General features: G+C 39.0%; 1 protein-coding gene across 1 annotated transcript in view; it reads right to left on the reverse strand.

Annotated features, from left to right (window-relative positions):
* The window catches only part of GFRA1 (GDNF family receptor alpha 1), a 153273-nt gene that overhangs the window by 132007 nt on the left and 816 nt on the right, over nucleotides 1-20450 (reverse strand). The window contains exons 2-3 of the mRNA XM_014959897.1: nucleotides 19345-19647; nucleotides 17995-18078 (exon numbers count right to left, since the gene is read on the reverse strand). Of these exons, the coding sequence (XP_014815383.1) occupies nucleotides 17995-18078; nucleotides 19345-19647 (387 nt within the window). The remainder of the gene's footprint in view (nucleotides 1-17994; nucleotides 18079-19344; nucleotides 19648-20450) is intronic.

Here is a 20450-nt window from a genome sequence, read left to right on the forward strand (position 1 = left end):
TTCCAAGTGGTGGCATGAAAAATGCCAACATTATCAATTAAAGAAAGATGGGAATACTGCTCTCCCAGTGCATCAGCTCTGGTTCTAGCAGCTGTATACTTTACAAATACGAAATACGAGCAGCTTTTCCTGTTTGCGAGCCTTCTAACTTTCATAAACTAGATGGCTTTACAAACAGGACAAGATGTTGCTGAGGATCTGGCAATGGAGGAAAATACAGCTGCTATCTGATTGCTGAGCTATAAACTGAGTTTTCCACATAAATAATTCTCTCCATCTGTAGGATGAAGTTTAGGGGAAAACCATAAGGCCACCAGTTTTGTTCTGCAAAATGCAGGCATCATCTTTATGAATGAATTTCATACAAGGTCTCAGTACTATTTGTTCCTGATAGAGCAAGGCATATAACTTTTATACCATAACTGCCTAAAGCTTGCTTGCTCTCCTGAAGTGAATACCAATTTTAAGAGTCAGACAATGATCACAGCAGTGCTGAAAACACACACAAGATACATGACAAGCATCATAAACAGGACACTCAAGTGCTCCACAAAAACCTATTTTGTAGCTAAAAGGGTCCTGAAGAACTTTCAGCAGTATGAGACAGAAGACCAGGAAATAAAGGGTTGAACAGTGACACACATGTCACTCAGATGAACTTTTCTCAATATAAGAGAGGGCATGGAACATCCTATGCATTGTAAATAATTTCAGATCTATAATTTCAAGAGCTGTCCACATGGAAAATCTCTACTTGGAAGGAATGTTCCTGACTCTGAGTGACACAGGCTCCTTATCAGATTGCTCAAAGCAAAGAAGCAGTAGTCGTAATATGAGAATAACTATCAAGAACAAGTCCTGTTTTGTGGAAGAGATCTCTCTAGGATTATCTCTCAGCGGCATCAGACTACTGCATAAAAGCCTACATAAAACCTCTGAGAGCTTTTAACTCCTATTTTTTACGACTAATGAAAAATAGCATTTAGAATTAGACCAAAGGCATGAAAAATATTTTTTTAAACGTTATGGAGCTTAGAAATACACCACAGAGGGTAAACACAATCCTCTTTCCTCACATAACTTAGAGGGAAGGTAATAGCTGTGTCCCTTTTACGTGAGAATAAAGCAGGCACAACACACATATGGAGTTTCATAAGATGCAATTAATCAAAACATCCCGAGGTCATGCAGAGGAGGTATATTTGCAAACTGGAATACACAAAGAAACACCATTGTTGACAGTGGTTATATTCTGCAGCTTGGGAAAGCTTCAGTTGATCTTAACAAAAAATTTTGCCCAAAGAGGGACTAAAAATCTCATCGAGTAAAGCTGATTTTGATCCAACTCTGATGGAAAACAACTGGAGACTCAATGGTAGCTGAGGGCCTCCAGTACTCATAACGAGACCCTGATAATAGAATGAAAATGGGTATCCTGTGACTAAAAGCCAGAGAAAACACTCTTCTGCAGTTAACTATAAAACATATCCTGCAATAAATATTTATCATAATTTAATGCTATGACGATGGGTTCTCAGATTAAAACATTCTTTTTCCAGATGAAGAGACAAAATAATACAGAACATATTTTGTGCCAGTGTTTCCACCACACGGGAATGGAAAAACAATGATAAGCCAATTTCACAGGAGCTGATCTAACCCCCATATTAAAAAAAAACAAACCTGTAATTAAAAGAAGTAATTGGCATACCATTATAGTTACTGCAACATATATTCTTCAAAGAACAACCTGACCTGATAAAATAAACAGGTTTAAACAAGCAAATATCACTTCTCTTCCTCTGCCAAGTGTCCTTAAGAACTACTCTTTTGCTTGCAAAACGGCTGCTGCCATTTGCCTGGTCTCCATATAACCCAATTTCTCCGTAACGTATCTCTAAGTTTCTCATTAACGACCAACTGACAACTACTGAAAATAAGAACAATTAGAATAATGTTTATGCTTCATTACACATCAGGATTGGCTGTATTAGAATATATCATTATACCAGAGTTTATGGAATCCTACCACATTAGATAGAAAGCAAACTGGTCATTTCTTTCTCTCCACCACCCAATAGAGGCACAACATGTTCTCCATCAGGAAGATGCTGCCAACTCTCAAGTTTTGGTACTCAGTAGCTTTTTGATACATACAAAAGCAGAGTGAAAACAATCAGAGGATCTTCTGTTTTAATATATCTGTTACACTACCTGAAGCTCTCCAATTTAGAGTCTCATAAACTCTTGAGTTTTATTCACACACAAGATGTCACCTTCATCCCTTCTTCCAGTCTGCCTCATTTCGGATGTTACTTTTTAAAAATTATATTTCAGTTGATTATTCAACATTTACTTGTCACCAGTGAAGAAAAGAAACTGCCAGAAATTCAGGTATTTAAATTCTAAATACAGCATAAAAATTAATGTTATATGTCAGTCATGACAGGATACATTCTCTAAACAACAAAAGGCAGATTTTCCTTATGAAGCAAATGTAACTTGGTTCTTCCTTGTTTATTTTATTAAATAAAACAGTGGTGTGATTGTCTATCTGAAGTACAATTGACTTTATTAACTTTAATAAAATAAATGGGCTCTGAAAGCCAGATGTGAGATGGGACTTTGCATGCTTCTTTCCTACCAACTAACGCCCTTGAACCCCTTTCACTGTGATGCAACAGGTACAGGCAGAAGAAACAGTAGAAGGAAATAAACTGTGATTTAGCTTACACTCCAACAGCAACAAATACTGCTTTGAAAATATTTGGCTTTATGCTGCTAGTGTTTTCAAAAACACGCAGAGCTACGGGAACCTATGGCTTAGGGACCCCACACTGTATTACAAACAGGAAGGTTTGGCTCTTTCCAACTTGCCCTCAGTTGTTCAGATGTATGGACAGGTACGGACAGACACGTCTCTCTTCTGCACACTCCTTTTAAAAAGCCCTATGGCACAAACTGGCAGCCCTTCTGATACCACCTGGAAAGGTTGTGAAAACTCCTGAGAGGAAGAAAAATGCTGTCTCACAGAACGATCAACTTAGAACACAGTCAGGAAATCGGGATAACTGCATTTTTTCCAATGGAAAAAGAGCTATTTTGGGGAAAGGTCTGGAAGTTGACACAAATGAGCCTCCTAACCTTCCTTTCAGTAAACCTGCTGTTGAATGATTTATGAAAAGAAACTTTCCAGTCAGACAAGCCCAGAATTAGAGATGTGTTTGTACCTTAACTCTCCCTTTAGTATATGTATTAGTCAGATTTTAAATACATCAGCAAAGGTGATCTTAGGCACTGGTACAGTATTGATTCATATCACATACTGGAAAAGGAGTGTTTGAATGTAATTTCAAGCCTGTGTCAGAAGGAATTGTACAAAAGAGAAAAAGCTACAGTCATAAGTTTCCTGACCTCCAAGTGCTTGTGTCTGCCAAATATACATTAGCTCAGCTTTTACATTTAATATGAAAAAAGTAAGAGTCCTGCCAGCACCTATTCACTCGAATCTTAAAACAACTAAGGATAAAATAGTCAAAAGAATGAACTTGGCCACATCTTCTGCAAACCATGCAGCTTCTCATGCTACCATTAGATGCAAAGAGAAACAACCTGGGTTGACATTTGGGTGTTACAATGTGAAATAGGTCAACGCTTTTTTTGCCAACCATAATTAACATTATCTTCTATGACAAAAACATGGGCTGTACCTCTTCTGACACTAGCAGATCCCCCACCTTTCAGGTGAACTGAATCATTTAAAGCAAATCTTTAAACTTCAAACTGCACAGAAGAAATGTGAACAGCAGGAGTCCCCCAGTGGTAAAAATACCTCAAAGAAACCTTCTCCTCTACCCAAGTAACTAATACACAGTATTTTGGGCAGCTAGCCAAAACCTTGTCTCTAAATAGCTGTAGAGTGATTTAGAGAAGTTTTTTAATACTTTTCCCACTCTATAAAAATAAATAGTTCAAAATAATATTTTTGCTGCACACTAATAATATACATTTGAGAAGTTAACACCATTCAAAAGTCTTTCTAGCTTTCCTGTTACAGAATCTAATAAATCATTTCTAACATGCACAGCAAGTTCTATAATTTTATTAAAACACTTTTATTTTATCATGTCACACAACCAAAAGTCATTACCCACAATTAGACCACTGCACTCAGCTACAATCTGCGGAAAAGATGATTTGTAAAGTATTACTCTAAATACCAAGGTTTTCTGACTTTAAACATATTTCAAGTAACGTAAAGCCTTTAAAAACTCTGAAAACCACGAGGCAGGATAAGTGATAAACCTTAATTCTCTATGACATGCTCCTTGAGACTCTGATCTTGTTCAACACGTAGCACTCACGCTCAGGAAACATTATGAATTGTCACCCTCATCTATCAGCGACACTCTCTTTGCCATGGAAGTACAACCTGCTCCCCAGACAGAGGAGCGATCGCTTACAAGCGCTTTACACGTCTCCCGTTCTGATAACTGCCGGGGGAAGTATCTCTTCTCATCACAGTCCGGGTCCAGAATCATGTATTATATTTCTCATTCTGACTAAAGACAGAAACTAGTCACTTTAAGTATTCCACAGGCTTGGATACTGACTCTTAGAAAGCAATCCTGAATCCTTCAATTAGCACACAGTACTGCTCAAGGGGAGCTAACTTTTGGCTCTATTTTATTCGTTTTGCAACAAAATAATTCACTCTGTAACTTGCAAATTGCACTTCTCTTCACAGACTAGACCAGCTATTGCATACTGCCTGCATTACAGAAATCTGATTTTTTTCTGAAGATCCTACTGAGAACTGCTTTAGAGAAAACACTGCCACTTACGAAATCAATTTCTTCTGCCTCCTCTTATGGTCAGTTATTATCTTTTATATATGGCTTTAGTTTTATTAGGTCTGTGTACAATTAAACACAATTAAATCACCAAATTAATATAAAATAACGATAAAAAAATCAGTACATACAGTTGCAATACTACAAATGCAATTTTGAAAGGCAAAATAGAATAACATTTTTTATTTTTTTTTAGCTTGGCAAAGTATTGATATGTGAAAGATTTTTATGCTGACATTTTCTCTTTAAAGCAGGACGGAAAGTTTGCAACATTTAAATCCTTGACTGAACGCAACAGGAAGGAGATAACTCTCTTTTTAATAGTCTGAAGAATTTATAAACTTACTTGCAATTACCATAAATGAAAGCTAGTATCAAGAGTGTGTAATTATTTCAAAGCAATGCAGTACCTAAGCCCTAAAAATGACAGCTTCACAAGTGCAACCATTCTATGTCTTGTTAAGTGACTAATTTAAAGTAGATAATTAAGAACACTGCAGAGTGGCTGCTTGCTCTTGATATCACTAAAAGTCATCTGTTTTCAGAAGTATCCCTGTAACGTCAAAGATGCCCAGATACCAACACATTTTGTAATGAATAAATAAATAAAACTCAACCATCACAATAATTCACTGTTTATGGCTGTAGCTACGCCATTAACGATGTCTTTAATATATTGACAACCTCACCTCTTAGTCACTAGTTCAAATACAGTCCAAGAGGTTAATGACCGAAAGCATTTATACAGCTGCACCATGAACTACACGGAACAAGCCGGAGGGGAAAGGAGTATATTAAGGGATTGATATCAGAGATACAGAAATCATCATTATAATTGGCACCTTTGTTGGCAGATTCCACAAGGAGGGGAAGAACTGAGTGGGAACGAAAAATGAACTACCTTCCTATTTCTAGGACTACTAGAGCCCTGCTCCAGTAGCAGATTGCTTCACTCGGCTCTGCCAGACTGGACATGTTGTAGGATTGACAACTTAATACCATTTTGTGGATAGCTAAAGCATTTGGTACTAATTTTCTTCAAATAGGCTAATTCTAAATTTATTCTTATTTATGCTTTCTAATCTTCCCACAGCTCTTAGAGAAAGGTCAAGGGCATGAAGATATTTTTAGCTATACGGCAGAAATGTATTAAAAAGCTAAATGAAGCTCCGAGTCAGATTCAAATAATTCTCTACTTACTAAATTAAAAAACATTGTATGTCTTTCTTCCTAAATATTAGTGCAGTTAGAGTTAATGCATTCACTTTATACCCAACGCAGAAGAGAGCTGTCTAGATATTTTTAAACTGTGCAAAAATTAAAAAAAAAAAACCACAAAAAACCTAAAAAAACAAATGCCAAACCCTGTGTTCAACAATTCTCACACGCCAATCTATAGACAAGATTAAGTGCACTAACACACCATATTTCTTTGCAAGTCTCCTTCAATTTTGTGTTGTGAAGGTGGGACATTTGGCAAGGGGAAGAGACATCTCACGCAGAAGCAGCCTCGGGGAATGTTTGCGTAGAAACGCACACAGTTTGACCTCTCAAAAGATCAAAGCAGTTTTACTTCATCAGGTCATGAGTGTTATCAACCACTGCAAGTTTGCATCTCCATTTCACAATTTAGGAGACTAAAATTAAGTAAATAGATTACGAGAGAAAGAACTGACACAGTTTCTCAGTCTATATGGTTTATTATAAAGCTATAATTTTCCAGACTTTTCATGTGAGACTACTACAGGCAGTTCCTATCTATGCAATCTTTTCAAGAAATCTGACAAGCGGATTTATCAATTTCTAATAGAATTTCAAATAGTGCAGACACCTCACTGTCCTCAATCATGTCTTGTTTCATGACTCTGTATGTGGAGAAAAGACTTGTTTGCCTGGGTCCTAATGGATAACATGATGTACATTCCCATGGCAATATAAAATGAGCAACAATAAAAATGATTATTTACTTCACCGTCAGGTGCTGATCCTGTAGGTGTGAAGGAAAACAAGTAAAGTTGCAGGGACCGGGTTTTGAGCTGGTATTGTATTTAAGTATTCTGTAGTTGAGATCTAATGGCACTTAATCTGCTCAATAAAATTATCTTCGCTGTTATTAGTATCCCAGACTTGTGTTATTATATAATCCCAACCTATTTTTTAAGCAGACATTTTAATCTGCTGCTTAAGCGTTCATTAATGCAAAGCCACTGCTGTGCAGAATACATTTGACTCCATTTGCAAGCGGCAAAGCTGGGGGAGTCCGGGTATTCGGACATGAATTCTTTGAAACTACTACCAAATGCCAGTATCGCCTTTCTTCATTTTGTTTACAACCTCACCACACAAATATCAGCAAAACTAAATCCTTAATCCTAAAATATTCCACCCAAAAGAGATGACTCTAAAAAGTGCAGTGTCATTGTGAATACAATGTGGTATCAGCCAAATAGTCAAATGCAATATACACCTTCATAAATGACAACTTTTGGATGGCTCCTTTCTTTTGTGTTTCATTTCTAAATTCGAATAAATAATCTTCATGCCAACTAACCTAAATGCATGAATTGTTTCCCATTTTCAGAATCCTGAGATGCTCAATTATCTAATACAATTGTCAGCCATCAACTGTACTTAATTGTCTGTATGTTTCAAGTCCACTGCATGTTTATTTATATCACTTGCACAACACACTAGATGTTTTATGAGACTAGAATAAGATATGTCACAGTCTAATGCTTAGCGATATGACAGGAACCATATTTGCTTTTTTTAATCCTTATTTTTCAAGGCAATGTAGGTAAATTGAATATTAGCCTCCTCTATCTTCTCCACACCCCTGCAGCTCCTAGTCATTTTTTAACCCATAGGACATGCTCAAACAAGTTTGACCGAGGAATGAATATGAAGTTCTTACAAATTTTATGAAAAACTGCAGGATTTTAGACTCAAGTAGGCCTGCCTGCCAAGGAGAAGGCAGGCATGTCTCTGGCTCGGAGCCATTCCAAGAGGGAGCAGGTGCCTGCCCACCCGTACGGCCCTTCAGCACATGGAACACCAAGCCAGCCACAGCACGTGCTGCCCCACAGGGGCAAGAGACGTGGGGCAGAATGAAGTGACAAGGTGGTACGTGTGGAGAGGGCACAGCATGCGGAGAGAAGACAGGAGCTCTGGCTGTGCAGAGTGGGACATGGGGGAGATGGAGGATTCTGGTAGGAAACCAGGCTGTATTAGTTCCATTACTCAGGAACAATAAAATCATAGAATTGTCAGTGTTGGAAGGGACCTTTCAGATCATCGAGTCCAACCGTCAACCTAACACTGACAAAAACCATCACTAAACCATATATCTAGGCACTATGTCTACCCATCTTTTAAATATCTCCAGGGATGGTGACTCAACCACTGCCCCGAGCAGCCTGTTCCAATGCTCAATGACCCTTCCAGTGTAAAAATTTTTCCTAGTATCCGATCTAAACCTCCTCTGGTGTAGCTTGAGCAACAATTTCCTCTTGTCCTGTCGCCTGTGACTTGGGAAAAGAGACTCCCCTCTCCCCCTCTGCAACCTCCTTTGAGGTAGTTGTAGGGAGCGAGGTGGTTTCCTCTCAGCCTCCTTTTCTCTGGGCTAAACAATCCCAGTTCCCTCAGCGAAGCTCTTTGCAGGGAGGCTGAGAGAGCAACTTGGAGAATGCTGGAAAAAGCAGAGCTTAAGGGAAACTTTCCAGGAGCAGAGAAGGCAGTGCCTCACCAGAGGTACTGAGCTGGGGAGGACAGGGAGGCAACTGGGGAAACAGAGAAAGGGAGAGCAGGGTGGGGGCTGAGGTAGAGCGCAAAGCAAAGACATCAGACAAGAGGAAAGACAAGCCTGTCATTAAAAGGAAAGGGAAAAACTGTAGTCAGATTTCTGAGAAACGAGTCGCCGAGGTGGAAAGCTGAGCCACTCCACTCTGCAGCCACAGAGAAAGAAACCAAAGTCCTCCACCAAATCCCTACCGGCTGTAGAAGTTACAGTTCAGAGAGAGCAAAGTTCACAACCAAAGACAGCACGGAGGTACGTGGACAAGGTATGTCAAGGCAGGAATGAGCTGTGGTTATCAGCTCAAGGAAGCACCAGCAGTTAGTATGAGCCTGTCTATCAGGGTCAAACATCAGAAGCACCAGCAGTGGGATGGAGGCTGTGGGACTGGGGAGCAGGGAGAAATCATGGCACCATCTCCTGAGGAGGAGGAACAGGGAAACTATGGTTTCTGGTTTTGCTAAACTGAGCTTTAGTACTGAATTTAGGGTGCAGAATTTAAAACGAAGAGACTGGAAGCTTTTAACACTTCTGAACCTCATCAGCTGCATGACAAAACATTAATGGGAAGATGCATTTTATGGACACCAGACAGTGATAAAATCGTATAACCAGTGAATGCAGAAATTCATCTTTATTTATGGGTCCCTGCTCAAATTGTTTGATATCTTCAAGTCCCATCATTTCTGCAAATTTCTATGCAGGAAGAGCTATCTCTATGCCATTACACTTTGTGTCACGCATCTCTCATGTTAAATTTCAGGCTGAGTGCAGATTGTACAGGACAATAGCCTGACACTTATAAAAATTGTCAAAGCATCATAGTAGCTAAAGAACTATTCCAAAAATAACTTAATTGTATTAATGGCCTAAGTATACTGACAGCATTGTTGCTGCACTAGTTTCATCCAAAGAAAATGCAAGAGTAGAAAAATAATAGTAAAAAAAATTGAATAAGTTACAGAATTAGTTTTCATAACCAAAAATGGTCATGTTTCTAAAAATCAAAGCTGTGAACTCATTCCTTTCTAGGGTTAAAACAATATAATTTACATCTTAAAATAAAAGATGTTGGATACTAAAGGCAAATAAGTTCTGCCTCACAATCCAGAAATTCGTATTTCTTCTCATCACAGGCATTTTATTCATAGCATTTTTAATGTACTGTCAGCTCCTGACAGATACCACTGGCTCTTCCAAGACTGTCAAAGTTATCCCTGAGCGTCAAATACAAATAGGGTTATAAAAGTAAAGTTATTTTAAAATATTTTAAAATTTAAAGAATCAGAGTGTAAATCACCTGCCATAAACTGCACCTTGCTGTGCCATCAAGAGACAGAAAGCTGCAGGATACTGCTCTTTGGGACACTGCTCTCTGCATTTCACCAGGGGACACAGCTTAGGGACTTCAGGAGCCCTCTGAGGAAGACTGCCACGGAAATATGCCTACTCAGCACAGGCTTCTCCTCTGCCCCAGCCCTTACGCCACCTTTATCACCGCAGTATTCCAACAGGACACTCAGCACTGCGCCAAAGATGGGCCACATGAACCAGGGGCTTTTTCTCACTGTCCCCATGTCGTGCCTTCAGCAGCCCCAGCAGCAGCCTGGTCATGTCCAGCTGCTCACCCCTGCCACGCACCCGACAAAACAGGGAACTTCCTAGCAAGTTCTGAGTTTCTAAGGTCCCCTGGCAGCCCATGCCTGTTCCTGCTCACCACATCCTTGACGTGGTGGTACCTCTCCCATAGGTAACCAGATCCTGCTTCCCTCCTCAGTGACTGGCACGTCCCCGATCTCTCCTCGGAGTCCCACCAATATCACTAGCAGTACCTGTGTGCTTTTCCTCCTCCCTCAGAGGAACTAGTGTGGCATTTACACAAACCATAAAGCTGGCCTGTAATGGAAAACAAGAATATACAATTTGCTGCTCAAAAGGGCATACGCATTTGCTCATTTGATATCTGGCCCACCACACTACAGCTGAGGCTTTCCCGTGAAAATACAGATCAAAGGGGTGGCAATTCCACTCTCCAAAGGTGCTACCCTAGACAAAGAAAAGACATGGTTCACTGTATGCATTGTAAGCAAAATCCTGGGCCAAGCTTAGTCAGAATCCATCACTCAACACTTTTCTTAGAGGCTCCAGGAGAATACTGCTCTCTGCTGAGCTACCTTCAAGACTCCTGAATATTCTCTCTTACTACTCCCAGCATTCAAGCAGACACTGACTATGCATGCATAACTGCTCTGTGATGTATCATTGGATGCTTCCTCCTTCCATGGGACAGAATTCATCTTGTTTCCCATGTTGAAACCAGTTGACAAAGCCTCCCTAGAGTACTGGAACAAGCAGAAACTACATTTGCTCAAATCTGTGCATTTCAAATACTTGAGGAACAAACCTTTCCTTCTGTCTTACAGATCTTCAAAGGAACTAGCAAAAAAGTTCCAACAGTCTGACCAAGGAAAGCAATGTGGGCTAAAATGAGGATAGTTACTTGTTCCTATTTGAGGTTTCAAGGCCTGTTCATGTTCCTGCTGAAGTTAAAGCGCGTAAGCACTGCCTTTATAAGCTAGTCAATCAGTTACTTCAGCAAGGTACTTAATTTCCCTCTGATAATCAGATCTAGCTTCAAGAAATGTAGAAAACAGGAAATTCAAAGAGCTCCTGCAAGCCAACAGTCACCAAAGTGATTTTCTTTTGTGTGAAGTCCAATCTGATTATGAAAATGCAGAAGTGGAAATCAGCAACTAGTATCTATGCACTCTTGATAACCCGTTATCTGACTGGATGCCAGCCCAGTTGTCCCCGCAAAGAAAATCTGCAGACAGAAATGTCAAAGAACACAAAGATCGTACATGTTCATATTAGATTTATTTTTGTCAAACTATTTTCGTTTTGTTAAATGCAGCTAGAATAGATGCCTGTGTTGTTTAGGGTTTTTTCTTGCAACAGGCAAGGGGCCACAAATTCTCACTGGGGAAAGAAGACTTGGTCTGAATTTGTAACTGTAAAACCAATATTATATATTGGTCCAAGGCCTATTATTTTAATGTATTACCTTAAAAAGTAACATATAGTTGTGCACGTGACAATCTAGTGTAGGCTAAATTAACAACATGTTTTTCTCTTCTGTTACCAAAAGGCTTAACCTCACATCAGAAAACCAGAACTAAGCCCCCAAAAAATTACCACAGGAAACAGAATACATCATAATCAAATAAAAAGATTTTGATGTGTTATGCTTACTTCAGTGGGAACAGAATCAGATTGCAAGACTCCTATTAACTTAATAAGATCTGGTTTATTGTTTATGAAATTGAGTGAATGCGCAACATAACTAACATGAAGTATCTCTTTTTTTAAAAATAAACTGCAACAATATGGGAGATAAGAGCTAATAAGAGCATTGTAAATAGTCAAGAGAAATCAACGTTTTTAATGTTTTGTAAATTAAATTGCCTTTTTAGAAATGTGGCATCTCAAATATTCTTAAAATATGTCAGAAAAAGACATAGTGTTAAATTAGAAAACTATGTAGCATTTGAAATATACACAGATTTAGGAATAGAAGCAGGATTAGAGGCCTCAGGCAGTAGGAATTGGGGATGTCATACAGTATTAATTCACGGGAGAAGCCACTAATTCACATGCCACAAACCCCAAAAGGAAAAAACAGTGAATCTCTTGGCTAGGACAGAGACTCTAACTTATCTTTTTGATAAACAATTTAAAAAATCCTATATATGGATTCAACAAAAGAAAAGTAATTTACCAGGTAGGAAAAAAACCCCAGCAAATTATAATTATAGGGTCAGGGACATGCTACCCAGAACACAGCTCTTACATTACTTCAAGAATTGCAAAACTTAATGGGGCAACATTCAGTTCTTGATTAAAAGAATTCTGGGGTTAGGAAAGTTTGGGCAAAATTAATTCACTATGACACGGTGTTTTCTAGTTCTACAGCCCCTCTTTACAGAGGGAGCACAAAGAGAAGGTATGAGGAAACCTAAAGGACCTGAAGCACACAGACAAGGAAGCTCCCTTTCTGTGGATCCTGGGAATTTGGATTGAGAAGCCTCAACCTTCCTCCCCCACCTTTGCTGATAACTTTTCCAAAGGAGACACATCTGTGTGATGTCTCTACCCCATCCCTGAGAAGAATAAAATCATGGGGAGGGGCCAGGTAGCTGTCACCAATACTCAGAACAGGTTTTATGCTGGGGATGGGGAAGTATCCCCTTTTAAAAGTCTGTCAAACCTTGAAGGAAATGTTTTGCATACTGGACTTCATTCTTTCCCAGCACTGACTCTCTGACCTGTGAAGGAACACCAATGACACAGGATGTCTAAGACTTTGAAAAACTGAGAGGAAGAAGAGAAATGCAAACCAACCCACTCTGCTGCTGAACAACGTACACATCCTAGAGGGAGACTCAGACACATCTTCACCAAATCCTACTGCCTAATTTAAACGCCACAAGCACCCACACCCTCCTGAAAATTCCAGCACTGCTAACTTTTTATAGTCTTAATGTCTTAAATACAATAAATGGCCATCGTACTGATGGTAATTGTTTGTATTTGTACTCCCAGCTTATTCAGTATGCAAATCAAACATGCTTGTTTCATGTGCTGTGCTACCACGCCACTAAAAAGCTTTGTGTGTTGTGCTGTCTACTGAATTCTTGTTCTTAATTAAGAAGTTTACTATAATAAATATTAAATATACCCTTTTTAAAATATAAGCTTGCATATACCTCCTGCAACAGAAGATTCCCAGAGTTTTTTAGAGAGTAAACAGCCTCTCATGAGAATGGCAGAATCAGGAAACATTCCTTTTTCACATATAATCACATGAGCCAATTTCTTTCTCTCATTTGTTAATGATACAAAAGGCACTTTCCAAAAACAGTTTACTACACTAAAAAGAAATATTGGCAAAATAATTAATTTCTACCTGTCTTGTATTTTAGTGACTAGAAACAAACATAAGTAGCAGCATGTAACAGACCAATTCTCTACAGATTACCAGCAATACCTACATGTTTTAATAAATATTCTGATTTATGTATCCTGTTCTATAAGATTATTTCTGAACATAATAGATGTAAAAGAAAGAAGAAAAGATACACAATGCTGAACAATGTGATAATAAGTCTATGATTAACTAGGCAACTTAAAAGTGAATCCATGGGAGGACAGCATTATGTCATCCTAAATGCGTTGATATAAATAGTCAATTTAACATGAAGTTAAAAATGTGGTGTACCACATCACAGATGTGGCCTACGGAATTTTATTCACAGTTAGTGGCTCTCCGTTTTTTGCTGAAATGAATGAGACACTTCAGAAACTTTTATTTTGTAAGTATCTCTACGTGTATGTGAAGCCACAGTTTTTATGTGGGATATTTTCTTACATCATGCCACAGAGATGACCACTATCTTGTATTAGTTGATACCAAAATAATAAGTTATCTTCCAGTTTCGAGGCTCAGTGTCAAACACAATACAAATTCAAGGGGAAAAGTGCTCCCCAGGTAGCAAAAAGCTGTAGATAGCTTTAACAAGTGACTAATTCAAGCATCTACCATTAATCTGGTGTGAAATGCACCTCTGAAATCCAATCAACAGATTTTGCATTTACTGTAGTTGTGACAGAAGTCAGTGGCCTCAAAATGTTTTCACCTCTCAGAAGTTGTTAAGGTTTAAGCAAAAATGTCTGTTTAAGCAAAATCTTTACATCATAATAACTAACCCAAATCTGTTACTCTCTAAAACACATACATGCAAGCCCTCAGTAATTTGAAGAGCTGCCTGCCAGGAAGAAATTCACACCCTTGAGGCAGAAGCGCCACATCAGACATAGTAGTTCTAAAGAAAATGCAGACCTAGACATGCCCAAAACAAAAATAAGGCAGCCCTGTCCTTCAGCTGGGAAGTCTCACAGTCCTGGATTTGGCCATGTGAGGTGGCAGAGAACTAATTTTACAGAGGGAGCTGAATTATGAACTTGAAATGTAGATGGAAAGGGAGGAAGACCAAAGCCTCACTCAGGATACATCATCATAAGGAAGTTGAACACTGAACTCACAGTCCTATTTTAGCCTTTAATTATTTTTTTTTAATAAATTACACTTTCCTTGCAAATTTCGTATAGGTGAATTATGAACTTGAAGTGTAGATGGAAAGGGAGGAAGATCAGAGCCTCACTCAGGATACATCATCACAAGTAAGTTGAACACTGAACTCACATTCCCATTTTAGCCTTTAATTATTATTTTTTTTAAATAAATTACACTTTCCTTGCAAATTTCGTAGTGATTCAAATGCAAAATTCATGCTTATTAGTATCTAAATATACGATACCCTGGGCTTAACAGCTAGAACTATGATAAATAATGTTGTAGGTTTAAATTTTTCTTTTCTGTGTTGTTGGACATTGTTTTAAGTTGTATATAAAGAATTTTGGTTGTCCTTCTACTTCTAGACTAACTACACCACTAGTCCCAGCATAACATAGTGTTTTAAATTGTGTATAAAGAACTTTGGTTGTACTTCTAGAATAACTACACCACTAGTCCCAGCATAACATAGACCACTTAAAAATGTAAAACAAAGCTTCACTTCAGTAACACAACTGCATCACTTGTTCCATTAATATAATGGGAACTGGAGAGGAACTCAAACTTAGCAACAGGCTTAGCAATATACTCCTGATTTTTGTTTTAAATCAACATATTGATGCTTGAACTATTAATGAGAAAGTGGCATCCTGTTTCCATAGAGGATGCAACTTTGAAAGACAACTTAAAAATATAAAACAAAGCTTCACTTCAGTAACACAACTGCATCACTTGTTCCATTAATATAATGGGAACTGGAGAGGAACTCAAACTTAGTAACAGGCTTAGCAATATACTCCTGATTTTTGTTTTAAATCAACATATTGATGCTTGAACTATTAATGAGAAAGTGGCATCCTGTTTCCATAGAGGATGCAACTTTGAACAGCTTTCAGTAGAAAATTAGACCAACTTTCACTGTTTTTCAAAACTGTCCTCCATTTCTAGACCTACGTATGCTGCAAGACTTATATATAACACCCAAAGCAGTCATCTTAGTTGATGTTTTTCCCTTTGTATGTACCATAAAGGACAACTGTTGTGATTTTCTATACTGTCCCAAACATAAACAAAAAGATGGCAAAAACATTACACTTGAAATATACCAAGTCATACAGTACCACAGAATGGCTTTTGTGAGATGAAAGGGTTAATCGCTGCTTTTAATTACACCCAAATAACTTTAATGAGAGTGAATCCTGCAGCAACATCTATAAACACAATGACCACATTAACAGAACACCAGTTATGAAACCCCTGCCAACACTGCTTGTACAGGGCTTTTTTTGTTGTTTTAATCAAGATATAAAAATCTTACCAAGTTCTGCTGTTTAGGGTGTTTGCAGAGCCCTGCAAAAAAATCTGTAAGACTAGGCAGCTTTAAAGAAAGTCGCATGCAGTAGTAACCATGACGATAAGAAAAATGCTTTTGCTAATCTTTTTCTTTCAGATTACAGTACTTTCAAATGCTGGTGGTTTCCCAACCTATTACAACTTTTGTTTGTTGCTCTCTCTGTGAATCTCAGCCTCTAGTCCTTGTAAACCCGAAACTTCTGACAAAGTGCACAGCAATTTGGGGTGCACTAGTAACACAGAATGAGTCCTAACCAGTCCAGCAGCATCTTCAGTGACCCTGCTAGGATGGACATCACTTGTTGGCAACTATGTCTTATTTCATTGTTGCACAGAATAGGTAGAAAAAAATTATTACATTTTTAAGATAATAACTTTGCAAGTAAATGGAGATACTTAAAAATAACAGAGAGGCAGAGTGTGCATAGAGTATTTCTATGGAGATCATAAAACTTCTGAGGTAGGTTAGAACCATAAACTTCAAGAAAACAGCCTTGAACCCATCTGCATTGGTTTTGTCTTGGTTTTGCATTCAGTTGGGGGTTTTAAGCCATAAAAGAACCATAATAAATACAGATTCTTCAGAAATTAATCTTTGTTCTCTATTATTTTTCCAGCAGACTTGCTCACCAAACTAGGGTAATGCTTTCAAAAGATGTTATGTGATTTGGATCTGAAGTCATATTTTGAAAAGTGACTAAAGGGCTGATTTTCAAAGGCATTAAGATACCTAAAGATGCATTAAGCACTTAGAATTTTTGAAACTTCCTGGGCATCTAACGCCTCTTTAAATCACTTAGTCCTTTTTGAAAATCCCAATGGGCAGTTATCTACATTTTATGTGTCTATATGCCTTTGAAAATCTGTACCATTAAATACTTAACAACCTAAGTCCCCCTGGCTTTTAATGAGACTTGGGGTCCTAAAAAGTGTAAGTACTTCTGAAAATTGGTCAAGCCACTCTCTCTGGTCTTTTTTCTTGTAAAAAGCCATCTACTAATGCTTATCCATAACATGTCAGTTAATGACAGCTTCAGCACTGTCAGACTTACGCATTAAACTGTCCACAGTCAATTCTTCTATGTAACTAAACAAATAAAGGTCCTGAGTACTGACTGCACCCTCATAAGACTTGCTGAAACTCCAAAAAATAAAATAAATTCCAACCTGCAACCCCTGGAATGCCTAAAAATCATTGTTTTAATAAATATGCTCCAAAATGAGTATAATTCAGGCTGATAAAAGGCAAACAGCATAATTACCAAGCAACTTACTCAAATTACTACAAGCAAGTTCTGAAAGACAGCCACACTGCAACAAAAACGTTCAGAAAAAAAAAAAAAAAAACTAGAAAAAGAAGGAAGTTGTGAATAGGCTCTTTAAATAGGCAGCAGTTCAAAAAAAAAAAAAAAGCAGCAGCCTTAATTCTGAAATTTCTTACAAGAAATATTTCTTCTTTAAAGCATTCCCTTATGCAAACATTTGAAAGACTGATCTTCTGATCTTCTATAATGTCAATGGGAGGTAACTCGCACTGACCACATTCCCAAAAAAGAACTGATTTGTAAATTAGGAACTCAGGGAATCAGATTGCCACCTACAGGAAAATTTAGCATTTATTGTCAAGAATGACTCAAGAAGAATACAAATTGCCATCCTGCCAAGCACTCTTTCAGTTTTAGTTATTATTTCAAAACCAATTAATATTTCCTTTTGTGCAACTATATCATGAACTTCCTAAATGCAGAAAGCCATTAACATTCCTTTTTATTTAAGAGAGTACTGCTTGAAAGTTCCATAATTCAACTACAAAGCAGCAGATTGTAATCATGTTTCAGTTAAAGAATTTTATATCTGCTTACCTGATACAATTGGTGCTAGCCTGAATATGTCTGATAGTCTGCTGTTAACTGGCTCATAGGGGGAATCTTCAAGCAAGTCATTTCCTAAAGACAAAAAAAAATTTATTATTTTAATACAAGGATGAGATTCTGTTGTTTACTTTTACTCTGAAATGAAGCTACTCTGTAACTGCAAAAGATGTTCTCCCCTGATTTGTGTGGCTATTTCTCCTCAAAGCATTATCTATAAAAACACCTGAAAGAAGCAAGTTGTTTATTCCTGTCACTAGTTATTTTCTCTTCTTCCTCCATGGATAAGGTCATAATTTGCAGAGACAGCCTGTGACATCACAGGGACTGTCCTATCTCAGCAGGAGCAAAGCTGTAGCAAGGATGTTCCTCTTCGTTCACCCCAACAGCAGAGCTTTTTCAGAGGAGCAGCCCATGTCACAGCCAAAAACTAGCGTGTTTGGAAAAAAACACTCCTAACAAGATGCTATTGGAAGGGAAACTTTTTATGATGCAGAACATGTCCTAAGAGTAAGGTAGTTTATTATGGAAGTCAGAACAAAAATATATACTGACTCATTAAAACATTCCAGCTGATGCCTGGATAAACAAACAGAAAGGGATTCCCTTTTTGCAGAAGCAGCAACAGAAAAGAGTTAAATGGGGACCACACTGAAGTAAAAGAATGCATCTTCAACTCCAGTGCCAGAGCAAAGCAGGGCTAAAAATGATATATCTCACGTAAGGACCTGACTGTTCTCAGCAGAGAATGGGAAATTTGCCAGCGACATCAAGAGCAGAAGCCCTGAGTCAATCACTGTCATATCCCTTCTAACTGGCACTTCTACACACTCCAGAAAGCACAAACTTCTATTTTTCTGCCTCAGCATGCCCAGGGAATATTGCTAGTAGATACAGGCAAGGAAACTATAATAAACTTTTCCTTAAAACAATGCTCCGCTTCATACTACATTTAACTTCCAGCAAAGAGCTAAGAAACTAGTTCCAGTGCCTTGTGATCTTGTTAGGTGAGTCCTAATTAAGGAGTTTAAATATTGTTAGGAAAATGTTCTCCAAATGATTGTTTTTGTAGCTCTTGCACTTGCTAATGCCCTCATCTTTTGACTGGTTTAGAGAGGTCAGCTGGGTCCCCTGGAGGAAACCCTCATTGTGGATTTCCCAACAAGGGGACAAGGAGCAGCAGCTGTTCTCCAGTGGGATGAAAGGTCCTCAGTTTGCAGCTGAAGAGCATCATGTAAATTACGGGGTCAGCCCCTCGGTTCAGGCTCAGCAGCAGCAGCTCGCTGCAGAATCACAGCCTGCATTGAGGGGAGCCTAACGTTTCAGTGTTCGGCGACGTACCCTGTAAGCTCTGGTACATGCTCCAGTAAATGCGCAGGCAGTTTTTCTCCTTCTTCATCCCCCTCTTACAGCGGCAGTTGTACAGAGATTTCTGCTTGAGGGCTTCCATGGCGCTTTTGCATTCGTCCTTGGCCTCCAGGCCCGTGGCCCGGCTGAAGTTGCTCTCTTTGCCGGCTACACACTGCCTCAGTGTCCTGTATTTAGTACTACAGCTCTGCTCCTTCAGACACTGATCGCTGGCTTTCACGCAGTCCAGGCGGTCCCCTCCAGGCAGCCCGCTCACTTCTGCGGACAGAAGTACATCTAGAGAGAGAGAGAGAGGAGACACAAACCAACAAACTGGGGTTGAGGGATGAGGCTGCTTTAACCCAGGCTCCAAAGCTCCATCTGGGAAGCACAAGGCACCTCCTTCTAGACAGCACCTTGCAAACCTCCCGGCTTCAAAAAAGCACACAGGGGTTTCGTGGTCTTAGATCCACTTTGGTGGGAGCCCAAGGAAACAGTGTGCTCTAACCCTGCCCGTTGATTTAGGAGAAAACGCCAAAAGGAAAGAAAACCCACAGGGGTTAATGTGCCTGACAAAACAAGCGTTCCTCACATCCACTTTGGTGAAACAAATAACCTTACCATTCCAGTGTTTAACTGAGGGGTTAAATATTCGGCCACACTTTCCACAAGAGCTTTGCTGTAATTTCAATTACATCCCCGAACAACCCGCTCGGAGAGATCACTATCCTCACTGATTGATATTAGCCTCTTTTTGCGTCAGTCACTTTTTAAAGGCTGTACACATTTTTGCTTATTCTACATGTATAAAGGTAGAATTTATGACACACTCACACACCCCCCACCCCTCATTTCTCTCCACGTACGATGCTTTTGCAGGAGAACAAAGCAAATGACATTAACTCCCTCCTCACCATCGTGCCCCCTGTCACGCTCCCTCAGCCACACGCAGATGGAAACGCAAACCTCTCCTAAGGAAAGGAAACCAATTTGGGCTGCTAACCACTTGCAGCTGGGCAGGCTGCCAGGGTCAGGTGAAGATGTAATCCTTCAGCTGGCTCTTGTCAACCCCCCCCCCCCCCCCCACCCACAACTGTTTT

The sequence above is a fragment of the Calidris pugnax genome, unplaced genomic scaffold (assembly GCF_001431845.1).
Source record: "Calidris pugnax isolate Ruff unplaced genomic scaffold, ASM143184v1 scaffold4, whole genome shotgun sequence".
In the NCBI taxonomy this organism is placed as follows: domain Eukaryota; kingdom Metazoa; phylum Chordata; class Aves; order Charadriiformes; family Scolopacidae; genus Calidris; species Calidris pugnax.